This window comes from Babylonia areolata, chromosome 22, assembly GCF_041734735.1.
Source record: "Babylonia areolata isolate BAREFJ2019XMU chromosome 22, ASM4173473v1, whole genome shotgun sequence".
In the NCBI taxonomy this organism is placed as follows: Eukaryota; Metazoa; Mollusca; class Gastropoda; order Neogastropoda; family Buccinidae; genus Babylonia; species Babylonia areolata.
The window spans coordinates 23448242-23470741 of NC_134897.1; the positions used below are offsets into that span (position 1 = coordinate 23448242).

General features: G+C 44.5%; 1 protein-coding gene across 1 annotated transcript in view; it reads left to right on the plus strand.

Moving 5' to 3' along the window:
* Positions 1-15738: 15738 nt before the first annotated feature.
* LOC143297071 (uncharacterized) overlaps positions 15739-22500 on the plus strand; it is a 15210-nt gene continuing 8448 nt past the window's right edge. Inside the window, exon 1 of the mRNA XM_076609244.1 lies at positions 15739-16349. Coding sequence (XP_076465359.1) covers positions 15739-16349 — 611 coding nt within the window. The remainder of the gene's footprint in view (positions 16350-22500) is intronic.

Genomic DNA, 22500 nt, shown 5'->3' on the forward strand with positions numbered 1-22500 from the left:
ACACACAATGTCACACACACACACACACACACACACTAAACACACACACACACATACATACACACACTAAACACACACACAAACACACACACACACACACACACACACACACACACACACACAGACGCGCGCGCGCACGCACGCACGCACACACACATCCGCCCCCACTCGCCACATACACACACATGCTGTCTTACCTTGTTTTCTTGTCTTTTCTTTTTTTCTTTGTTGTGTATTGTTTCGTCTTGTCTTGTTATATCGACCTACACTGCATCCTGCCGTAAGCTACTGTATCATGTCCTGGATTGGTTATTTCTCTCCTCCCTCCCCCCCGGCCCCCCATACCCCCTATACCCCCATCCTTCTCTCCTTTCCCTCATTCTCATTCCACGACAACCGCCACTACCACTACCATCACCACCATCACCACCACCACTTGTCTTGTTATATCGACCTACACTGCATCCTGCCGTAAGCTACTGTATCATGTCCTTGATTGGATATTTCTCTCCTCCCTCTCCCCCTCCCCCGATATACCCCCTATACCCCAATCCTTCTCTCCTTTCCCTCATTCTCATTCCACCACCACCACCACTACCACTACCATCACCACCATCACCACCACCACTTGTCTTGTTATATCGACCTACACTGCATCCTGCCGTAAGCTACTGTATCATGTCCTTGATTGGTTATTTCTCTCCTCCCTCTCCCCCCCCCCCCCCATATACCCCCTATACCCCAATCCTACTCTCCTTTCCCTCATTCTCATTCCACGACAACCGCCACTATCACTACCATCACCACCACTACCACTACCATCATCAGCACTACCATCACCACCACCATCACCACCACTACCATCACCACTACTACCATCACCACTACCACTACCACCACCACCACTACCATCACCACCACTACCATCACCACTACTACTATCACCACCACCACTACCATCACCACCACTACCATCACCACTACCATCACCACCACTACCATCACCACTACCATCACCACCACTACCATCACCACCACCACCACCACCACTACCATCACCACCACCACTACCATCACCACCACCAGTACTACCACTACCATCACCACCACAATCACCATTACCACAACCACAACCACTACCATCACCACCACTACCATCACGACCACCACCACCACTACCACTGCCATCACCACCACTGCCATCACCACTACTACCACCACCACCACCATCACCACTACTACCACCACCACTACCATCACCCCACCATCAAAACTACCACTACCATCACCACCACCACCACCACCACTACCATCACCACTACTACCATCACCACCACCACCACCACCACCACCACCACCACCACCACCACCACCACCAACAACAACACCACCACGGCCACTAACATCATCACCACCACCACCATCACCGCCATCACCACCACCACTACCACTACCACCATCACAACCACCACCATCACTACCACCACTACCATCACTACCACTACCACAACCACCATCACCACCATCAACACCACCACCACCACCACTACCACTACCATCACCACCACCACCACCACCACTACCATCAACACCACCATCACCACCACCACCACTACCATCACCACCACCACTACCACTATCATCATCACCACCACCACCACCACTACCACTACCATCACCACCACCACCACCACCACTACCACTACCAACACCACCACCACCACCACCACTACCACTACCAACACCACCATCACAACCACTACCACTATCATCACCACACCACCACCACTACCACTACCATCACTACCACCACTACCACTACTATCACCACCACTGCCACCACCACCACCACCACATTCACACACACACCTCATCCCACACCAACCCAACCGCAACACCCCTTTCGCCAATATTCAATTCAGTAAATAAATAAATAACAATAGAATAAAGACGATCTTATCACCAGCTTATAATATTGTTGTCAGACCCCCCCCCCCCTCCTCCCCGTCCACTACCCCCCCACCCCCTGCCCACCACGGCAGAAGATATGGAGTGACAACCTCTTTATCATTTTTACCGGTGTGATTTTGAAGCGACGTTACCTTCCTGTTACAAAGAGATCAATGACGCACCTTCATCAATCAGAAACAAAAAAGAAAACAATGACAAAACAAACAAAAGAGTGTAGTTGGGGGTGGGGGCAGTAAGGGGGAAGGGACAGAGGAGGGAGGTGGTGGGGTGGGGGGAGGGGGTGGCGGGGGAGACTGGAGTTGGTGGTGGAAGAGGAGGGGTGGTGGGGTGGAGGGGACTCGAGTTATAGGAAGTTATATGGGGTTGCTGTCGTCGCGAGGGGGCCAAATCTATGTCACTCTCGATCCGCCATATCTCACCGAAACTTGATTCATTTTTCATTACATGGAAAGGAAACGGGGAGTGGAGGGAATTACAGAGTAGGGGGTAGGGAGGGAACAGGGGAGGGAGTGAGAGAGAGGGAGAAAGGGAGAGAGAAAGGGAGGGAGGGAGAGAAAGGGAGGGAGGGAGAGAGAAAGGGAGGGAGGGAGAGAGAGGGACGGAGAGAGAGAGGAGGGAGGGAGAGAGAGAGAGGGAGGGAGAGAGAGGTGGGGGTGGAGAGAACTACAGACTGGGAGTAGGGAGGGAATGAGGGAGGGAGGGAGAGAGAGAGAGGGATGTATGGAGAGAGAGAGAGAGGGATGTATGGAGAGAGAGAGAGAGAGGGATGTATGGAGAGAGAGAGAGGATAAAGGGAGGGAGGGAGAGGAAGGGAGAGAGAGGGAGGGAGGGAGAGGGAGGGAGAGCGAGGGAGGGAGAGCGAGGAAGGGAGAGAGAGGTGGGGGTAGAGAGAATTACAGACTGAGAGTAAGGAGGGAATGGGGGAGGGAGGGAGAGAGAGAGGGGGCAGAGGGAGGGACAGGGAGAGAGAGAGAGAGGGATAGGCAGGAAGGGAGGGAGAGAGAGGGGGGAGGGAGGGAGAGAGAGGGTGGAGAGAATTACAGACTTGGAGTAGAAAGGGAATGGGGGAGGGAGGGAGAGAGAAAGACAGGAATAGAGAGACAGAGATGTGGGGGTGGAGAGAATTGCGGACTGGGGGCAGAGAGAGAGGGAGGAGAGAGGGGGGAGGAAGAGAGAAAGATAGGGAGAGAGAGAGAGAAAGACAGGAAGAGGGAGAGAGAAAGAGGTGGGGTGGAGAGAATTACGGACTGGGGGTAGGAATGGAATGGGGGAGGGAGGGAGAGAGAGGGAGGGAGAGAGAAAGACAAGGGGAGAGAGAGAAAGGCAGGAATAGAGAGAGGGGTGGGGTCAGGTGGAGAGAATTACGGACTGGGGCAGAGAGAGAGAGAGGGGGGGAGAGAAGGAGGGGGGGGGGGGGAGAAATGCAGGGAGGGAGAGAAAGAGAGAGGGTGTATGGGAGGTATAGATGGGGCTGAGCTGGAGACAATGGTGTCATTTTTTTGTATTTATTTCAATGACAGAAAAGAAACGGGGCGAGGCATTGTTTAGCACTAGCACACACACACACACACACACACACACACACACACACACACACACACACACACACACACTCACACACATACACACACACACACACACACACACACACACACACACACACACACACGAACGACATGACAGTACTGCAAGGAACTGTTGAAGGAACGAGACAACTAAAGGGAAGACAGGAAAAAAAAAAATAACCCCCAAAAAACCCGATAGACTGACAACGTTGGGAAAAGGACGGTGACACCAAATGTGATGATGATGTTCGTCCTTCGGATTCAGTCGAAGATGGCCATAGCTTTCAAAAATCAGATGGAAGATCGGTGGCTGTGGGTCCGGAAGTGACTGATGAGGCAAATCCGAGCCCTGAAGGCTCGTCCACATGTGGGGACACAAGTGACTGGGTTCTATCGTGGCAGTGGATGCCGCTCGGGCCTTGGCGAACAGTTGCGCCTCGGTGATGCACCTGGCTTTAGCTGCACGTGGCTCCTGCGGTGATTTTGCTGCACCAAGCTGGACGGTCCAGAGCAAACGTCCCCCACGGTCAATTATAATATGTATAGTCTCAGGCTTTGACACGACCGACAGACCTCGAGGAATCTGGTGAACAATTCTCCCGTGCAGCGCTCCGGAGGAAGACGACGACGACGACGACGACGAAGAAGAAGAAGGGGGGTAATGAGGAGAAGGGGCAGGAGAATGGAAAAGAAGAAGAAGAATGAGAAGAAGACGGAGCAGGAGAATGGAAAAGAAGAAGAAGCAAAAGAAGAGGAAGAAGAAAAGAAGAAGAAGGAGAAGAAGAAAAAAAGGAGAAGAAGAAGGTAAAGAAGAAGAAGGGGGAGGAGGAGAAAAGAAGAAGAAGAAGAAGAAGGGGAGGAGGAGAAAAGAAGAAGGAGGAGGAGGAGAAAAGAAGAAGAAGAAGAAGAAGAAGGGGAGGAGGAGAAAAGAAGAAGGAGGAGGAGGAGAAAAGAAGAAGAAGAAGAAGAAGGAGGAGGAGGAGAAAAGAAGAAGAAGGAGGAGGAGGAGAAAAGAAGAAGAAGAAGGAGGAGGAGGAGGAGAAAAGAAGAAGAAGGAGGAGGAGGAGAAAAGAAGAAGAAGAAAAAGAAGAAGAAGAAGAAGGAGGAGGAGGAGGAGAAAAGAAGAAGAAGAAGAAGGAGGAGGAGGAGGAGAAAAGAAGAAGAAGAAGAAGGAGGAGGAGGAGGAGAAAAGAAGAAGAAGAAGGAGGAGGAGGAGAAGGAGGAAACGGAAAAGAAGAAGAAGAAGAAGACTGGGGGAAGGAGGAGGAGAAGAAGGAGCAGGAGGATGGAGAAAAAGGAGATGATGATGATGATGATGATGATGATGATGATGATGACGATATCGTGGTTGAAGTGAAACAAAAAAAGAGCATGTTTAAATGCGACATACCCATTCACATGTCCATTCATTTGTTCTTGTTTTGTTTTTGTTTTTTGGCTTTTTTTTTCATTCGTTATACAGCTTCTTATTCATTTATCCAGTCAATCGTTTTCTTATATGTAACATATACTATTTATTTATTTACCTATTTATTTGTTTAATTGCAATATGCCATATATTACTGTTGTCGCTATATCCTTATAATTCATTTCTATTTCCAGTTTTCTTTTAAGGATTTTTTTTTTTTTTTCGAATCAGAAAGTCCAAAATTTAGAATGAGAAAACTAGAATAAAAAGGCTGGGAAAAATTGCTATGCTGTCTTAAGTAATTTGTCATCCCACTCATTTTCTACACCCCCCGCCCACCCCGCTCCCTCCTCCCCGCCCTCCCAGCCCTCCCTCTCTCATTGACTCTCTGTCACGCTCTCTCTTTCTCTCTCTCTCTCTCCCTCTCTCTCTTTCTCTGTCTCTCTCCCTCTCTTTCTCTCTCTCTCTCTCTTTCTCTCTCTCTCCTCCTTTCTCTCTATTTCTCTCTCTCTCCCTCTCTCTCTCTCTCTCTCTCTCTCTCTCTATTCCTCTCTCTCTCTCTCTTTCTCTCCCTCTCTCTCTCTTTCTCTCTCTCCCTCTCTCGCTCTCTTTCCTTCCCCTTTTTACCGCTTGTTTCCTCATTTATTTTATTTTATTTTTGCTTTTCCTTTCCTTCTTCCCTCCTTCCTCTCTTGATTTTTCTCCCCCTTTTCTGTTTTCTTTTTCTTTCTTTCCGCCCTTTTTTTTTTTTTTTTTTAAATTTTCGATCTTTCCCCGTTTAATGAATCCACTCTAGATGTGGGCGGGTCGTCAGCGCCAAACAGAGAATCAAAAAAATAAAATAAAATAAAATAAAAATAAAAACCGAAAAAAAAGACACACACACACACACACACACACACACACACACACACACACACACACACACACACACACACACAAGACAAACCAGTAAAAAACAACCAAAAACAAACATATATATATAATGAAAGGACACAGATTAAAACAGCTCGCGCGCGCAGGGGGAAAGGATGGAGAAAGAGAGAGAGAGAGATAAACAGAGAGACAGACAGACAGACAGACAGACAGACAAGTCAGAGAAAGAGATGGGACTGATACTTATCATTGATTTGGGTTGGGTTTTTTTACCCCTGTCTCTCTCTCTTTCTCACACACACACACACACACACACACACACACACACACACACACACACACACACACACACACACACAGTGTCACTCCTCTCCTCTCTCCATTTCTCTCTCTCTCACTCTCTCTCTCTCTCTCCTTCCTCTATCTCTGTCTCTGTCTCTTTCTCCCTCATATCAATCTCTCTCTCTCTCTCTCTCTCTCTCTCTCTCTCTCTCTGTGTGTGTCTCTCTTTCTTTATTTCATTGATCCTTACATTGCCGTTATATATGATTATATACTTTATGTCTTAGTTTCTTTCTTTCGTTCTTTATTCACTTCTGTTTCTGCTTCTGGTTTTACTCTTCCTTCCACCTTTTTCTCTGTCTGTCTGTCTGTCTGTGTCTGTTTGTTTGTGGTAAAAAAAATGTCAACAGGAAGAAAAGAAGCAAATCAGTATATAAGAAATGATGATAATAATGTTAATAATCAAGACGTAAAATGAAAAGAACACTCGTCCCCGAACACTCACGCGAGAGAAAGAGAAAGAAAGAAAAAAAAAACATAACGAAAAAATTGGGAGTGGAAGGAAAAGAGAGAAAGAGTGAAAGAGAGAGGCAGAGAGAGTAAGAGAAAAAGAGAGAGAGGAGAGAGAGTAAGAGAGAGAGAGGGGGGGAAAGAGAGAGAGAGGGAGAGAGAGTGAAAGAGGGAGAGAGAGGGAGAAAGAGAGAAAGAGGGAGAGAGAGAGATGGAGAGGGAGAGATGCAGATGGAGAGAGAGAGGGAGAGAGAGAGAGAGAGAGCGGAAGAGGGAGAGAGGGAGAGGGAGAGAGAGAGTTCGGGGTTTGGACAGTTTCAGTTTCAATTTACATATGTGTGATACAAAGAGAAAAAGGGAGAGGGAGAGAGAGAGGGGAGAGAGAGAGAGAGTGGGAGAGGGAGAGAGAGGGAGAGAGAGACGGAGAGATATAGAGGGAGAGAGGGATACAGAGAGACAGAGACAGAGACACACAGACAGACAGAGAGTTCGGGGTGTGGATAGCTTCAGTTTCACTTTCAGTTTCTCAAGGAGGCGTCTCTGCGTTCGGACAACTCCATATACGCTACACCGCATCTGATCAGCAGCATACATAAAATTAATAAGCCAACGCGCTTTGGAAGGCATTGACTGATGCATTTTCGTTTGCCCAGAGGACAGCCTGCCCTTTTGTTGCCTTGGGTAATTTTTTCCCAGTGAGCCAAATGCGTGCTGCACACAGGACCTCTGGTTTATCGTCTCGAACGAATGGACTAGACACTCAGGTTGATTTACCACAATCAAACTTGGGGAGAAAGGGCGAGAGCGGGATTCGAACCCAGGCTTTCACGTACACTGTTTTGGCAGATGAGAGAGAGAGAGAAGGGAGGCAGAGAGAAAGAGAGGGAGAAAGAGGGGGTGAGAGAGAGAGAGAGGGAGAGAGAGGGGAGAGAGAGGTGGGAGACAGAAAGAAAGAGAGGGAGAGAGAGGGGGTGAGAGAGAGAGAGAGAGGGAGAAAGAGAGAGGGTGGAGAGAGAGAGAGAAAGGGAGGGGGAAAGAAAAAAGCATGAACATCAAGCAAGGTGAGTCGACACTATTCAAGAACTAAGAGACCAGTGGAAAAGCGGTGAGAAAGAGAGGGAGAGAGAGGGGAGAGAGAAATAGGGGAGGCAGAGAGAAAGAGAGGGAGAGAGAGGGGAGAGAGAGAGGAGAGAAAGAGAGGGAGAGAGAGGGGAGAGAGAGAGGGGAGGCAGAGAGAAAGAGAGGGAGAGAGAGAGAGAGAGGGGTGGAGAGAGAGAGAGAGAGAAAGAAAGGGAGGGAGAGAGAAAAAAGCATGAACATCAAGCAAGGTGAGCCGACACTATTCAAGAACTAAGAGACCAGTGGAAAAGTGGAGAGAAAGAGAGGGAGAGAGAGAGAGAGGTGAGACAGAAAGAAAGAGAGGGAGAGAGAGGGGGTGAGAGAGAGACAGAGAGGGAGAAAGAGAGAGGGTGGAGAGAGAGAGAGAAAGGGAGGGATAGAGATAGAAGGTGGAGGGAGAGAGAGAGAAAGAGAGAGAAAGAGAGAGGGGGAGAGAGAAATAGAGAGAGGGGAGAGAGAGAGAGAAAGAGAGGGAGAGAGAGGGGAGACAGAAAGAAAAAAGAGGGAGAGAGAGAGAGCGGGGGGAGATAGAGGGGGAGAGAGAGGGGGTGGAGAGAGGTGGGAGAGAGAGAAAGAGGGGGAGAGAGAGTGGAGAGGTGGAGAGAGAGAGAGAAAGAGAGAAGGGAGAAAGAGAAAAAGAGGGAGAGAGAGAGAGGAGCGAGAGGAGAGAAAGAGAGAGAGGGAGACAGAGAGGATAAAGAGAGGGAGAAAGAGAGAGGGTGGATAGAGAGAGAGAGAGAGACATACAGGCAAAGAGAGAGATAGAGAGGAGGGTGGGAGGGAGAGAGCGAGGGGTGGCAGGGGGTGGGGGGTGGCGTTTGGAGAGAAACAGACAGACAGGCACAGACACAGACAGATAGACAGGCAGGAAGGAGAGAGAGAGAGAGAGAGAGAGAGAGAGAGAGAGAGAGAGAGAGAGAGAGAGAGAGAGGAGGAGGAGAAAGGAATGAGAGGGAGGGCGAGAGAGAGCTATTGCAGCAAGCGAAGTTTGCCGACTTGTTCGAAGAGTCTGCTCGCGGAGTAGCTGGATTCAGTTCTGTGAATGAACAGTGGAGTTCTGTCGACAAGTGGGAACTTTGTTGTGGTTATAACACTGGAAGAAGGTTCTGTTGGATTTTTTCCTCAGGTATGATGTGTGTGTGTGTGTGTGTGTGTGTGTGTGTGTGTGTGTGTGTGTGTGTGTGTGTGTGTGTGTGTGTGTGTGTGTGATGGGGGTGGGGGGGGTGGTCGTCGTCAATTTAACGTATTTCCATTTCAATATCGGTAATGTACTCGAATATTTAAGCGCTCTTGATTCTCCATTCGCGTATGAAACGCTTTTTATCTTCAACACCCTCTATTTGCCTGTCTGTCTGTCACTCCTTCTCTCTCTCTCTCTCTCTCTCTCTCTCTCTCTCTCTCTCTCTCTCTCTCTCTCTCTCTCTCTCTCTCTCTCTATCTCTTCTCAATATCCTTGTCTATATGTCTATCTCCTCCCCCCCCCCCCCATCCTCCTTCCCCCCCCCTCCCCCCTCTCTTCCCCTCTAGCTCTCTCAACAGTTTTTCCTCTCTCTCTCTCCTTCGTATCTCTTCCTCCCTTACCCTCTTCCTTCCCTCTCTCCTTTACGCAGATGGATACTATGTTATTTTGTGTTCATTTTCTATGCTATTTATTTGTTCTTGTTGTTGTTGCCATGCGATGTGTATGTATTTTTTTCTTTTTTTTTTTTTTTTCAGTCTTCTTGTATTTCCTAGATTGTAGTTTATACGTTTTCTATACGAGGGTAGGATGAAAACAGGTTGATAAGTGCCTATTCCTTTTCCCTCAATAAAAAAAAAAAGTTTCGTTTTTCTTTTCGATTTCGATTTCGATGATTTCGATTTCGATTTCGATTTTGATTTCTCTCTCTCTCGATGGCTGGATGTAAAAAAACAACAACAAACAAACAAAAACAAAAAGCACACACCTACGTGCTTATTCCACTTCTCTCATTAAAAAAAGTTCGTTCGTTCGTTCTCTCTATCCCCCTCCCACTCTCACTCTCTCTCTTCCTCTCTCTCTCTTCAAATATGTGTATCTTGGGTGAATGGCGGTTGGTGTGTATGTGTGAGTGAGGATAAGTTTTTTTTAAGTGTGTGTGTGCGTGCGTGCGTGCGTGTGTGTGTGTGTGTGTGTGTGTGTGTGTGTGTGTGTGTGTGTGTGTGTGCGCGCGCGCGCGTGTGTGTGTGATTGACGTCTGTCTGTTTGCCTGTCTGTTTCTCAATAACTGCATGTAAATAAGTACCACTAATATTAAAGCCAGACATCGTGCTGACAGGAATGATCATATGATATGGAAGACAGTTAGGAATGAGGCTTTAGTCGTGGAATTAAATCTGCGTAAATTAGATTTGTTGTTATTAAGTGGTGGAAAGGAAAAAAAATGAAACAAAACGTAGTATCACATGAATATGAAATACATTGATATATCAATGTGAACGAAAGACAGAGTAATATCAAGTAATGCAACTGAAGAATAACTAACAAGCACATTAACCAACTGAATAAACTGATTAATCAATGAACATATTTTTTATTTTACACACATGAAATGAGGATGTGAATAGAACTGGTAACCAAAACGTTTGATTACCTTGTGGTAAGAACAGAGCATATCATCATCATCCCACCTTCGTGGTTAGTTATACAAAAAAAAAAGAGGAAAATGCATGTAATAATCAAATAAGTAATATAGCATTCAGCAGATTCAGGCAAACAGGTAAAAAAACTGAGAAATACAACAAAGAAATAAGCTTGGCTTTTCTTTTCTTTTCTTTTTTTTCTTTCTTTTTTTACTTTCTCTTCTTTGGAGCAGTGTATTTGCAACCGCAAACACACACACACACACACACACACACACACACACACACACACACACAGAGAGAGAGAGAGAGAGAGAGAGAGAGAGAGAGAACGCAAGAACGCAAGAATTTTATTGTATAGGCCATATGACCCGTTACAACAGATCGTGCGGACAATGACAGAGTGAACCTTTGTTATAGTAGACTACGTACATTAAAAAAATAAAAAAATAAAAAAAATAAAACATTAACGACGTCGATTTGCATAATAAATGTACCTTCCAATGTCATGGAGCCAATGCTTGTCTTGCATCAAATGTTGAAACCTAGTCATCGACGGATGAAGCGTGTATTTTTTAGAAATATACTTCTGTCGTAAGTCATTCAATTCTGTGCAGTGGAAAAGAAAATGCAGTTCCGCTTCTTTTGCATTGTGGCAGAATGAACACACACAGAGAGAGACAGAGAGACAGAGAGAGAGACAGAGAGAGAGAGAGAGAGAGAGAGAGAGAGAGAGAGACGTACAATGATATACAATGACATACAAAGACAGACGGACAGAGACAGAAACAAACACAGAGAAGGTTGACAGAGAGGGAATAACACAGAGAAATTGAGAGAGAAGGAACGAGAGAGAGACATAGACAGAGGCTGAGAAGCACACACACACACACACACACACACACACACACACACACACACACACACACACGCACACACACACACACACACACACACACACACACGTACAGGGGAAGAGAGAGACGAGGGGTGGCGGGGGGTTGGGGGGGGGGAGGAGAGAGACTGTCAAAATAGTTTCGCATATCTCGGTCAAACTGGGAAGTGAAAAACAAGGTTAAATTCTGTTTCAAATGCAGTGTCACGTTGTTGTTGTTGTTGTTGTTTTCCTCATAAAAAAAAGTGATGGACTTGCCTTGCATATGTCTGGCTCATCTATGCAAATGATATGTTCATTATTATTCATCTTCGATGACATAAAGGGCAAGGAAATGACCATAATTGTGGAAAGGAGCTGGGTGGTTGTGTGTGCACAAGTCAGGAAGCGATATATCTGTGATTTTGTTTCCAGTCACCAAAACAAAGGGAACAAGAGAGGCAAGGCCTTCAAGACTCACTTGTGATATAATTTTTAAAAAATCCAAGCTTTATATGTATTGAGTATAATTTCAAAATGTAATGTTTAATGCACCAAAACGTTTGCAAAATAAATAAAACTTCTATGTTTAGCAAAAGAAGTTCCTGTTTGAACAAAAAATGATAATAATGACTAACTCTTGTTTTTGGGTCAGAATATCAGATCAAAGTGCCAAGTTTAGAGAATACAAAAAATATAAATATAACAGTAGATGCAGTTTGCATATAATTAGGCTTCATTTAATATTTTTTTTGTGCCCATCCCAGAGGTGCAATATTGTTTCAAACAAGATGACTAGAAAGAACTGAATTTTTCCTATTTTTATGCCTAATTTGGTGTCAACTGACAAAGTATTTGCAGAGAAAATGTCAATGTTAAAGTTTACCACGGACACACACACACACACACACACACACACACACACACACACACACACACACACACACACACACAGAGAGAGAGAGAGAGAGAGAGAGAGAGAGAGAGAGAGAGAGAGAGAGAGACAACCGAACACCGGGTTAAAACATAGACAGAGGAGAAGACAGAATAAAACGATAGACTGACGGCATTGCAGAATGGACAGGCAAACCATGTGCAAAGACTCGGGGCTTTAAGTGGCATACAGCCGACAGACCTGGAGGAATCTGCTGAACACGGGTCTCCTCTGTGCGGTGCCGTAGTGACTCTTCACAGGGGATAAGGTAGAAGAAGAGTGATTGAATCTTTAATGGGTAAAGAATTAGGCGATTTCGAATATACAGAAATGTCGATTTCTAATTAATAATAACACTCATCATTATGATAGAAATGACAATAATCCAAATAATAATAATAATAATATCATTTATTTTCAGTCTAATATCATCATCTTAGATGAACAGACTATAAATAAATAAACGAATGATAAACGAACGAATTAGGCGCAGTAAAGGCCTTTTTACAATTCTGCCCATTTAACGACACAAAACATAAAAATAAAGAAATAAAATGAAATGAAATGAAATATTAAAAATGACGAATACAAATATTAACTGGAATAGTCTATTAAGAGTAACAAAGCAATGAAAAGAACAACTGGTATATTATCATGTACATACGTACTTACACACACACACACACACACACACACACACACACACACACACACACACACACACACACACACACACACACACATATATATATATATATATATATAAAATAAAACAAGCAAACAAAGACATACGTACACATTCACGCCCACACACTCAAACACACACAAACAGAAGAAGAAGATGATAATGATAATGATGATGATATGGAGTGATGGAGTAATGGATTGATTGAAGATTGATTGATTGATGATTGATTGATTGATGGTGATGATGACGACGTCGACGACGACGACGACGATGATAATGATGATGATTATCATCATCATCATCATCATTCAGTGAATAACCAATATTGAATGAGACGAGTGAAAATTACAAGAGTGAAAGTACAAAAATCTGATTATCCGCACCAGTCTACCACTCGTTTTATACATGCATATTGCTGAATAGAATTTGTAGGGGCTTGAGTGAAATGCAGAAGAATATGTAAGACAAAACAAAAGGACAACAATAATGATTTGGTCGTGTAATAAAGATATGAATGCTTTATTGTACGACGTATATAGTATACATTACATGCAAACATTGGTGGGGAAAAAGTCATCTTTTGTCCAATGTTTTATTCTTCCTTTCTTTTCCTTTTTTTTTCGTTCTTTTATTTCATTCTTTCTTTCTCTACACATTACAGTCAGTTGCTGGTTTGAAAAGGATGAAAGCTCAGGAAATGACAAATTTGAATTATTTCCAAGCATGCGCACATCGACATATCTTTGTCCCAGTTCGCGCATGCGCTTTGAAACGACGTTATTTAGCATGCACAAAACAAACAAACAAACAAACAAAAAAATCTGTGGCACGCTTGACAGGTCCTTAGTCAAGAAACGTTTTTCTCTCAGGTGTCATTGACGTAGAAAAATTCATGTTTGAACAATATCATAAACATTTCAACTTGACATCTAGCACCCCCTCTCACCCCCACCCCCCCCAACATCCCCTTTCCCATAGCCCCACCGCCCACCCCATCAAACCTCCCCCCACACCCCCACCCACCCTCATTTGTCCAATAAAACAAATCTACTTCCGGGATTCAAAATCCCAAAACCCAACAGACGGAAATGAATTTGCGGATTTTGACATAATTTTTGCAATTATTTTAACAAACATTTTTGAAAAGGCAGACATCTGAAAACAGCCGTGTGCATATATCATAAAGGGACATAAAGGGAGATGATATATAGAAATAATAAAATAACAACAATAATAATAATGGTATTTATATAGCGCTGAATCTTGTGCAGAGACAAATCAAAGCGCTTTCGCACCAGTCATTCACACGATTGCATAACTCTAAAACTGGAGAAATTGAAGACAAGGAAGAGGCAGGGGATGGAGGCTATTTTGGGAAGAGGTGGGTTTTTTTGTGTGGAATGAGGAAATTATAATGCAGACTGCAATATATATTGAGAAAATGTTAAAAGCACATTAGACAGCATTCTTCGACCATAATTCTGCCTACGTTTCCAGCTCTCATTCTTTGTATAATGTGTGTGTGTGTGTGTGTGTGTGTGTGTGTGTGTGTGTGTGTGTGTGTGTGTGTGTGTGCGCGGTGGATCTGCTTGACAGTAGAAACAGACATTACAGAGAAGAAGAAGAAAAAAAGAAAGAAAGGACAACAGAAAGGAAAAAAATGAAGATGGAAAGAACAAAACGAAACAACAAATAAAATGGAAAAAAAAAAAGAAGAAGAAGAGAGAGCGCGTCGCTACACTGCAGCGCCACCCTTTTTTACATTTTTTTCCTGCGTGCAGTTTTATTTGTTTTTCCTATCGAAGTGGATTTTTCTACAGAATTTTGCCAGGAACAACCCTTTTGTTACCGTGGGTTCTTTTACGTGCGCTAAGTGCATGCTACACACGGGACCTCAGTTTATCGTCTCATCCGAATGACTAGCGTCAAGACCACCACTCAAGGTCTAGTGGAGGCGAAAAAAATATCGGCGGCTGAGCCGTGATTCGAGCCAGCGCGCTCAGATTCTCTCGCTTCCTAGGCGGACGCGTTACCTCGAGGCCATCACTCCACATGAAAACCGACTGTCATTTGAGCTCTCACTGGATCATACCCACCATTTCTTCTCCCTACTCCTCTGTTCTTTAGAGGAACGTGTGTTGAACATGTTCCTGCAGTAAGCTTTGTACTTTGGGGTAGTTTCAAGTGGGTAGAGGATTAGAGGAGGTACGCTTGGAGGGGGGTGGGGGTGGAGGTGGGGTAGAGAAAGATAGTGTACGTGTATTTTCTGGAGGGCTCATAAGCTTGACAGAAAATGACCAAGACATTTGCATGTGCGGTTTCCAGAGCACGTGATATTTTTGCCCCCAGACCGTGACACAAAGTACAAACCTTTTTTCTTCTTTCCAGTTTTTTCCCCAACATATTTCTCTCTGTGTGTCTCTCTTTCTCTCTCTGTCTCTGTCTCTCTGTCTGTGTGTGTGTGTGTGTGTGTGTCTCTCTAACACACACACTCTCTCTCTCTCCAAGGAAAGAACAACTTTACAACGTTGGGATTTTGCTGACAACCTCAGCCCCTCACCCATCATGGAAGATTTGTTGTTGTCTCGTTCGTCATTTATCAGATGGATTCCCCCGTCTCCTCGACGAAGGCGGCAGTACGTCGCATGTCCTCCAGTCCTCCGTAGAGCTTCCGGGCCGCTGGGATTGGGTCGGGCCAGTTTTTCTCTCGTCGGAGCGCTTGGAGGAGCGGGCAGGACTACAGCAGATGTTCTGTTGACTGGCTGCCTGTTCTGCAGGGGCACTGCTCTGTGTCGCTGATAACCCATCATGGAAGATAACTTTCCTCTTTTTTCCCCCTTTTTTTTCTTTTTTTTTTTTTAAACCCCAACGAACACACAGCCCTGATGCTAACACTTTCTGTTGCAGATCATGAGTAACTCCACCACCACCACCGCCATCACCACCCTAACCAACCTGGACCCGTACAACAACAACAATAACAACATCAACAACTTCACCCTGTCCACAGCTGGTGCGGCAGCAGAGGCTGGAGGAGCAGGGCTGGGGGCAGGGGGTTTAGGGGTAGGGGTAGGAGGATCAGGAGTGCTGGCCGGGGGAGGGGGAGGGGGAGGAGGAGGGGGCGGGGGTGATGACTGCAACGTCAGCAGCGTCAGCGACATCCTGGCTATCGTGCAGCACCACGCTCACTACGCCATCCTGGTCAACAAGTGCGTCACCCCGGTCTGGTACGTCATCGGCCTGACGGGCAACGTCCTCTCCGCCCTCTTCTGGTCCTCGCAGCGCATGCGCACGTGCAACACGGCGGCGGTGTACCTGACGTCCTTGGCATTGGCCGACTTTAGCTACCTGGCCCTGCACGTGTTCTACGAACTGCAGAACCCCTGGCTGGTGCGGACGCTCAACGTGGCCGGCTGGTGCCAGCTGTGGAACGTGCTCTACATGGCCGCCCAGTACTTCTGCGTCTTCCTCGTGTGCGCCTTCACCTGCGAGAGGTTCCTGTCCGTCTGCCACCCCTTCAAGTAAGGCTCTGATTGATCTGGCTGGCTGTCCTGGGCCGCTCCGTCGTTGTGTTGTGTGTGTGTGTGTGTGTGTGTGTGTGTGTGTGTGTGTGTGTGTGTGTGTGTGTGTGTGTGTGTGTTTTCTTTTTTGTCTGTTGTTGTTTTTGTGCAGTCCTGATAATTATGGCTCTCTGTATGTGCGGATCGGCTGGGCTAGAAGCTGCACAGCAATTGCAAACGTTCATACGTATTACACCATTGTCTTCTTTCAGATTTATATATATATATATATATATATATATATATATATATATATATATATATATATATATATATTGATAGATACATACATACATACATGTATATGTATATATGTAGACAGATAGATATATACATATATATATATATATATATATATATATATATATATACATATAGTCATTTGGATGAGACGATAAACCGAGGTCCCGTGTGCATCATGCACTTAGCACACGTAAAAGAACCCACGGCAACAAAAGGGTTGTACAAAAAAAAAAAAAAAAAAAAAAAGCGTGGCGCTGTAGTGTAGCGATGCGCGCTCCCTGGGGAAAGCAGCCTGAATTTCACACAGAGAAATCTGTTGTGATAAAAAGAAATGCAACTACAAATATATATATATATTTTGGTTATACAGAGGTCAAAGTGTTTATGAGAAGGAAGGCGAGGAAGGGAGGGGAGGAAAGGGTCTGGGGCGTGCGGGGGGCGGGGGGGGGAGGCCATGAGGGGGTGGGGCAACGGTGGAGGGGCTGAAGTAGAGTCCTCCCCTTGCCCCCTGGTAGTCATTGACTTAAGAGAATCTTTTATTCTGTCTAGACAATTGAGCAAGCCACAGAGCCATTCAGTCAACTGTTGAGATAACTTTCCAGAATATCACGTCGGATCTGGTGTCTTTTCATTTTTACTTTATTCTGTCTTATTTTATTTTATTTTGTTTTTAGAATTTAATTAATTTTTTTTATCATTATTCAATTCCATGATATTGTGTTTATTCCGCTTTTTTTTTCCTCCAGCAACAATTTTCTTAATGCTCCTCTTTGCGTTCAGTAGGATAAAAGAAAGGGAAAGAAAAAAAGAAACAACGACAACAACAAACAAACAAACAAAAAGAACCAAAGAAAGAAAAGTAAGGAAAGAGAATGAATGAAAATCAGAGTTCGTAAAAGAAAGAAACTTTATTATGTCTGATTTTTTTTTTCGCATGACTCATTTGTAAATGTGTAGCGGACTTCGGTTGGCGAAGGTTAATTTTATGGGGGGACACGGCAGTGCAAAAGAGACCAAAATGATGATTTTTCATTATTTGTGATTTTGATGGATTTTGATTCTTGAACATCTCTTCTATCATATGCATAAGTTTTCCACTGTAAAGACGTCTTTAACAATGAAAAAATTGCCTATAAAGATTGCGTGCTGAATCACGAAAGTGTTGTTAACAATTTTTTGTTCAATTTCGACGCAAGTCGTCAAGTTTCTGGCCTTGTCAACATACCTTGGACTTGCTCAATGATGAGTAAACCTACAACCATGAGACTTTGCATGATTGATTTATGACATGTCATTGAAGTTTCATTACGAGTATGTACGAAAATATTCTCTGGGTTTTAATTCATAGCAGTTCCAATCTTTTTACCCATTGTAAATTTTGAGGAATTTGCAATACCCGAAATTTCAAAAATTCATAAAAAGTACAATAATTGAAGAATCAACACAATCTCACGTGAAAATGAAGATAAAAAAGTGTCTGCGTGCACCACATGGACCACAAACCCGATTTCTTTGATACATTGTTTGGCGGCCATTTTGATTTGTTTCCATAGCAACGGGTATTCACAGAAATCTAAGAACACTTTTTTGTGATCCACAAGTGATGATACACTTAGTAGACAAAAGAGAGATTTAGTCGGAGAGAAAAAAAAGTCGTTATTTGACTGTAGTGTCTGGCCTTGAAACGAGGAATGGACAGGATTGGGCCATGCCTTCCTTTGGCGTGTCCTCGACTCAGTGGATATGAATTCAATCACTGTCCCTGTCGGACCTCTAAACGTTAACTTTTTTTTTTTAATTTAGTAAGCTCTATAGGCCTGACTAGCGTGGTGTGTGTGTGTGTGTGTGTGTGTGTGTGTGTGTGTGTGTGTGTGTGTGTGTGTGTGTGTGCGCGCTTAGAGCAAGATTTTGCGCCTTATAAATATTATTATTGGTAGTAGTAGTAGTTTTTTTATGTATTTTTCTTTTTTTTCTTTTTTTTTCTCAAGGCCTGACTAAGCGCGTTGGGTTACGCTTGGCAGATGTGGTGTAGCGTATATATGGATTTGACCGAACGCAGTGACGCCTCCTTGAGAAACTGATACCGATACTGCGTAAGTCAGGCATCTGTTTCTTTTTCGTTTCCTTTATTAAGCAGTGGCGAAGCGTTTATGGGTCAGTTCTCTAGCTAAGACGCCTCTTTTAATTTGAAAGTGTTATTGGTCTGGCCGTCATTGTCAACAACACGTTGTCCGCATGACAGACAGCAGGATCCCGAAGATGCTTTTGTATGGCCAGGTGAAGGAAGGCCACCGTGAACTTGGAAGACCCTGCAAGCGCTTTAAGGACACCTTGAAGACAAACCTCAAAGCCTGTGACATAGACATCGCTTCCTGGGAAACTGATGCCCTTGACCGCTGTCGCTGGAGGATGCTGTGCTCTAGTGGCATAAAGACGTTTGAAAACAAGAGAACGCTGGCCATTAAGGCGAAGGGTGAGCGAAGGAAGCAGGGCTCAACTTCTGAAGACGTTTTCCCTTGCAACACCTGTGGGAAGTGTTGCGCATCCAGAATCGGCCTCTTCTCCCATATGAGGACACACACCGACAGATAAGCCTGCCTGCCTACTCATCCGTCGGACCGACGGGAGACTCCATCATTGTCAACGTTGTTGTTGTTGCTTCGGATCCACTCTGTTTACGCATACCCAGATTCAAGCTTTCGACTATTGGCCGGTGTTCTTTCTCTGTCTCTGGACGTTGCAACTGGAATGAACTTCCTCTTTCGCTTCGTCAAGTCTCCACATTCAGCTCTTTCAAGTCTGGCCTTAAAACCCACCTCTTCCCAAAAGAGCCTCCCTTCTCTGCCTCTTCCTTGCCTTGTTTCTCCAGTTTTAGAGTTATGCATGCGTGTGAATGACTGGTGCAAAAGCGCTTTGATTTGTCTCTGCACAAGATTCAGCGCTATATAAATACCATTATTATTATCATTATCATTATTGTTGTTGGTGGTGGTGTTCTTGTTCTTGTTGTTTTTTCCGACACTTATAAGTTTGTTGTTGTTGTTACAGTGAGTTGTGCGCGTGATGTCAGCTTTCATTGTCCCTCCCTCCTCATATTATATGTCCCCCCCCAAACACACTACCTCTCAGCCCCACCCTTCCTCTGTATCCCCCCTCATTCTTCTCTCATTCCCACTGGATGCCAGAGGGGAAGAAGAAGAGAAGAGAAGACAAGAGAAACGAAAACCGAGTTAATACCATGATAATGGATCCTGCTAACGTCCCCTTGTCCAATCAGTTAGGGCGTTGATCCCCCGCAGGAAACTGACCACACTGCCAATCTGTCCCTTCGTCCCCCCCCCCCGCCCCCCCCCCCCCCCCCCCCCCCCCCCCCCCCCCCCCCCCCACGCGCCTCACCTCCATCCAACCCTTCTCCCCCCATCCCCCACTCCTCCCCCCTGCCCCCGATTTCCCTGACCCCCAACTCTTCTCTCTCTCTTCACCCATAACGACCACCCACACACACATGAGAGAGGTGCGTTCAAGCAAACACAACTTTTTTTCTGTTTCTTTTTTTTTTCTTTTCTTTTCTTTCCTTCCAAATTGCTTTTCACGGGTTTTTGTTGTTGTTGTTGTTGTTGTGGGTTTTTTTTAAATATTTTTTTTTACATCCTGGTAAGCTGAACGAGAGAGGAGAAAGAAAAATGTTATGAAATGAAACTTTACAGAACATTGAAACGAGGTCAGGAACTTTCCGTCGTGAACAATGAACGCGTGTGGTATGTTTTGCTTTTTGAAAAGAAAATGGTTAAAAAAACAAAAAACAACAAAAAAACAGCAACAACAAAGACATGTAAATAAATAACTAAATAAACAAAAGACAAGGTACACAACTTCTAGCGTGATTTGATAACACACGTGCAATATTGCAGCCATTTCATTGCGCATGTGTATCTGATTTTTGTTTGTTCTGACCGCGCGATTACATAAACGCACACACGCACGCACGCACACACGCACGCACGCATGAACGCACGCGCATACACACACACACGCACACACACACACACACACACACACACACACACACACACAACGCATGCACGCACGCGCGCGCGCGCACGCGCGCGCACACACACACACACACACACACACACACACACACACACACACACACACACATGAAAAAAGACGACAATTTGTTAGAACAAATTCCTGCATGAAATCTAATAGAGATCACTCACTGATTTCCCAAGTTAACTTTGAACAGAGAATGTTGAAACTCGATTAGCGCCAGCTTATTTGATGTAGCCAGTCGCTTCACACGACCCGCACTCAACACCAGGGAATATTTTGCATCACGGGGCATGGCCTGCTGACCTGTTTACCACTCATGACTTTACTTCATGCATGATAGTCAGTCATAACTCAAATAGTGCTGTTGTCCCAGGCCCATGGCAATGTGAGTGTGTGTTTCAGTTTCAGTACTCAAGGAGGCGTCACTGCGTTCGGACAAATCCATATACGCTACACCACATCTGCCAAGCAGATGCCTGACCAGCAGCGTAACCCAACGCACTTAGTCAGGCCTTGAAAAAAAAAAATATATATATATATATAGATAAGCTTACATAAATAAATAATAATTATGATATAAAAAAGGGTAGTAGTAATGAAAATAATAATAAAATAATAATAATAAATAATAAATAAATAAATAAATAAGACAACAATGTTGTTTGTTTGTGTGTGTGTGTGTGTGTGTGTGTGTGTGTGTGTGTGTGTGTGTGTGTGTGTGTGTGTGTGATGGGAGAGTAGAGAGAATGGGGGTGGGTAGATGGATGGTGGTAGTGTGGTTCGAAGTGAGAATGACCCGATTTTTACCCCTTTTACCTTTTCTATCCAAAATTTTATTTTACAATTTTTACAAAATCTGTGGCATGCAGATTACAATTATGTTCCTTTTTACATGTATGTATTTTAGGTGAAAATTGCTGTCATCTCAGCCGTTTAATCATGTGTGTGTCTGTGCGTGTGTGTTAGTGTGAGTTTGGAGTGTAACAGTTGTAGTATTGATAGCATGTTACTTTGTGAGTTTTATGCATTGTGTTTTTTTTAATAATATTAATTATCCTGTTTTATGTTTCTACGACTCTTTATATGCTTTCTTGTTTCACTTTAGGTACTGTATTGTAAAGCGCTTATAACTTGCTTATGCTTGTATTATAGCCCTATATAAAAATAAATAATAATAATAATTATTATTATAGTCGTGTCCGACTATGACCATCAGAAAAGCATAGAAGGCAACTGCTGTCCCGACTATCTGGGCAAGAATTTGATAATAGCGGAGAGTGTCTTGCCCAAGTCTCATCCCCACTCTCTTGGCCAAGAGGGTTTTAGGACAATCGGCGTTTGGGATAGTTCCCAATGGCCAGCTAGCCGCCATGGCTGCAGCACTAAGAGCCAGTGCAATCTTGCCTCCTAGTTTGAGAGGAATTGTTATGATAGTCGTGTCCGACTATGACCATCAGAACAGCAGAGGAGGCAACTGCTGTTCCAGCTATTTGGGCTAGAATTTGATTATAGTGGTGAGTGTCTTGCCCAAGTACATCCCCACTCTCTCGGCCAAGAGGGTTTTAGGACAGTCGGCGTTGGGGTGGTTCCCAAAGGCCAACTAGCCCACAAGGCTGCAGCACTAAGAGCCAGTGCAATCTTGCCTCCTAGTTTGAGAGGAATAGTCCTTCACAAAAGACTTAGCTGTAAATGCTTTCTCGTTGCAATGGAGAAACCATTGACAATACTGCTCTCACTTTGCTGTTGGTCCAACTGTAAACTTAATAATAATAATAATAATAATAGTAATGATAATAATGGATACTTATAGAGC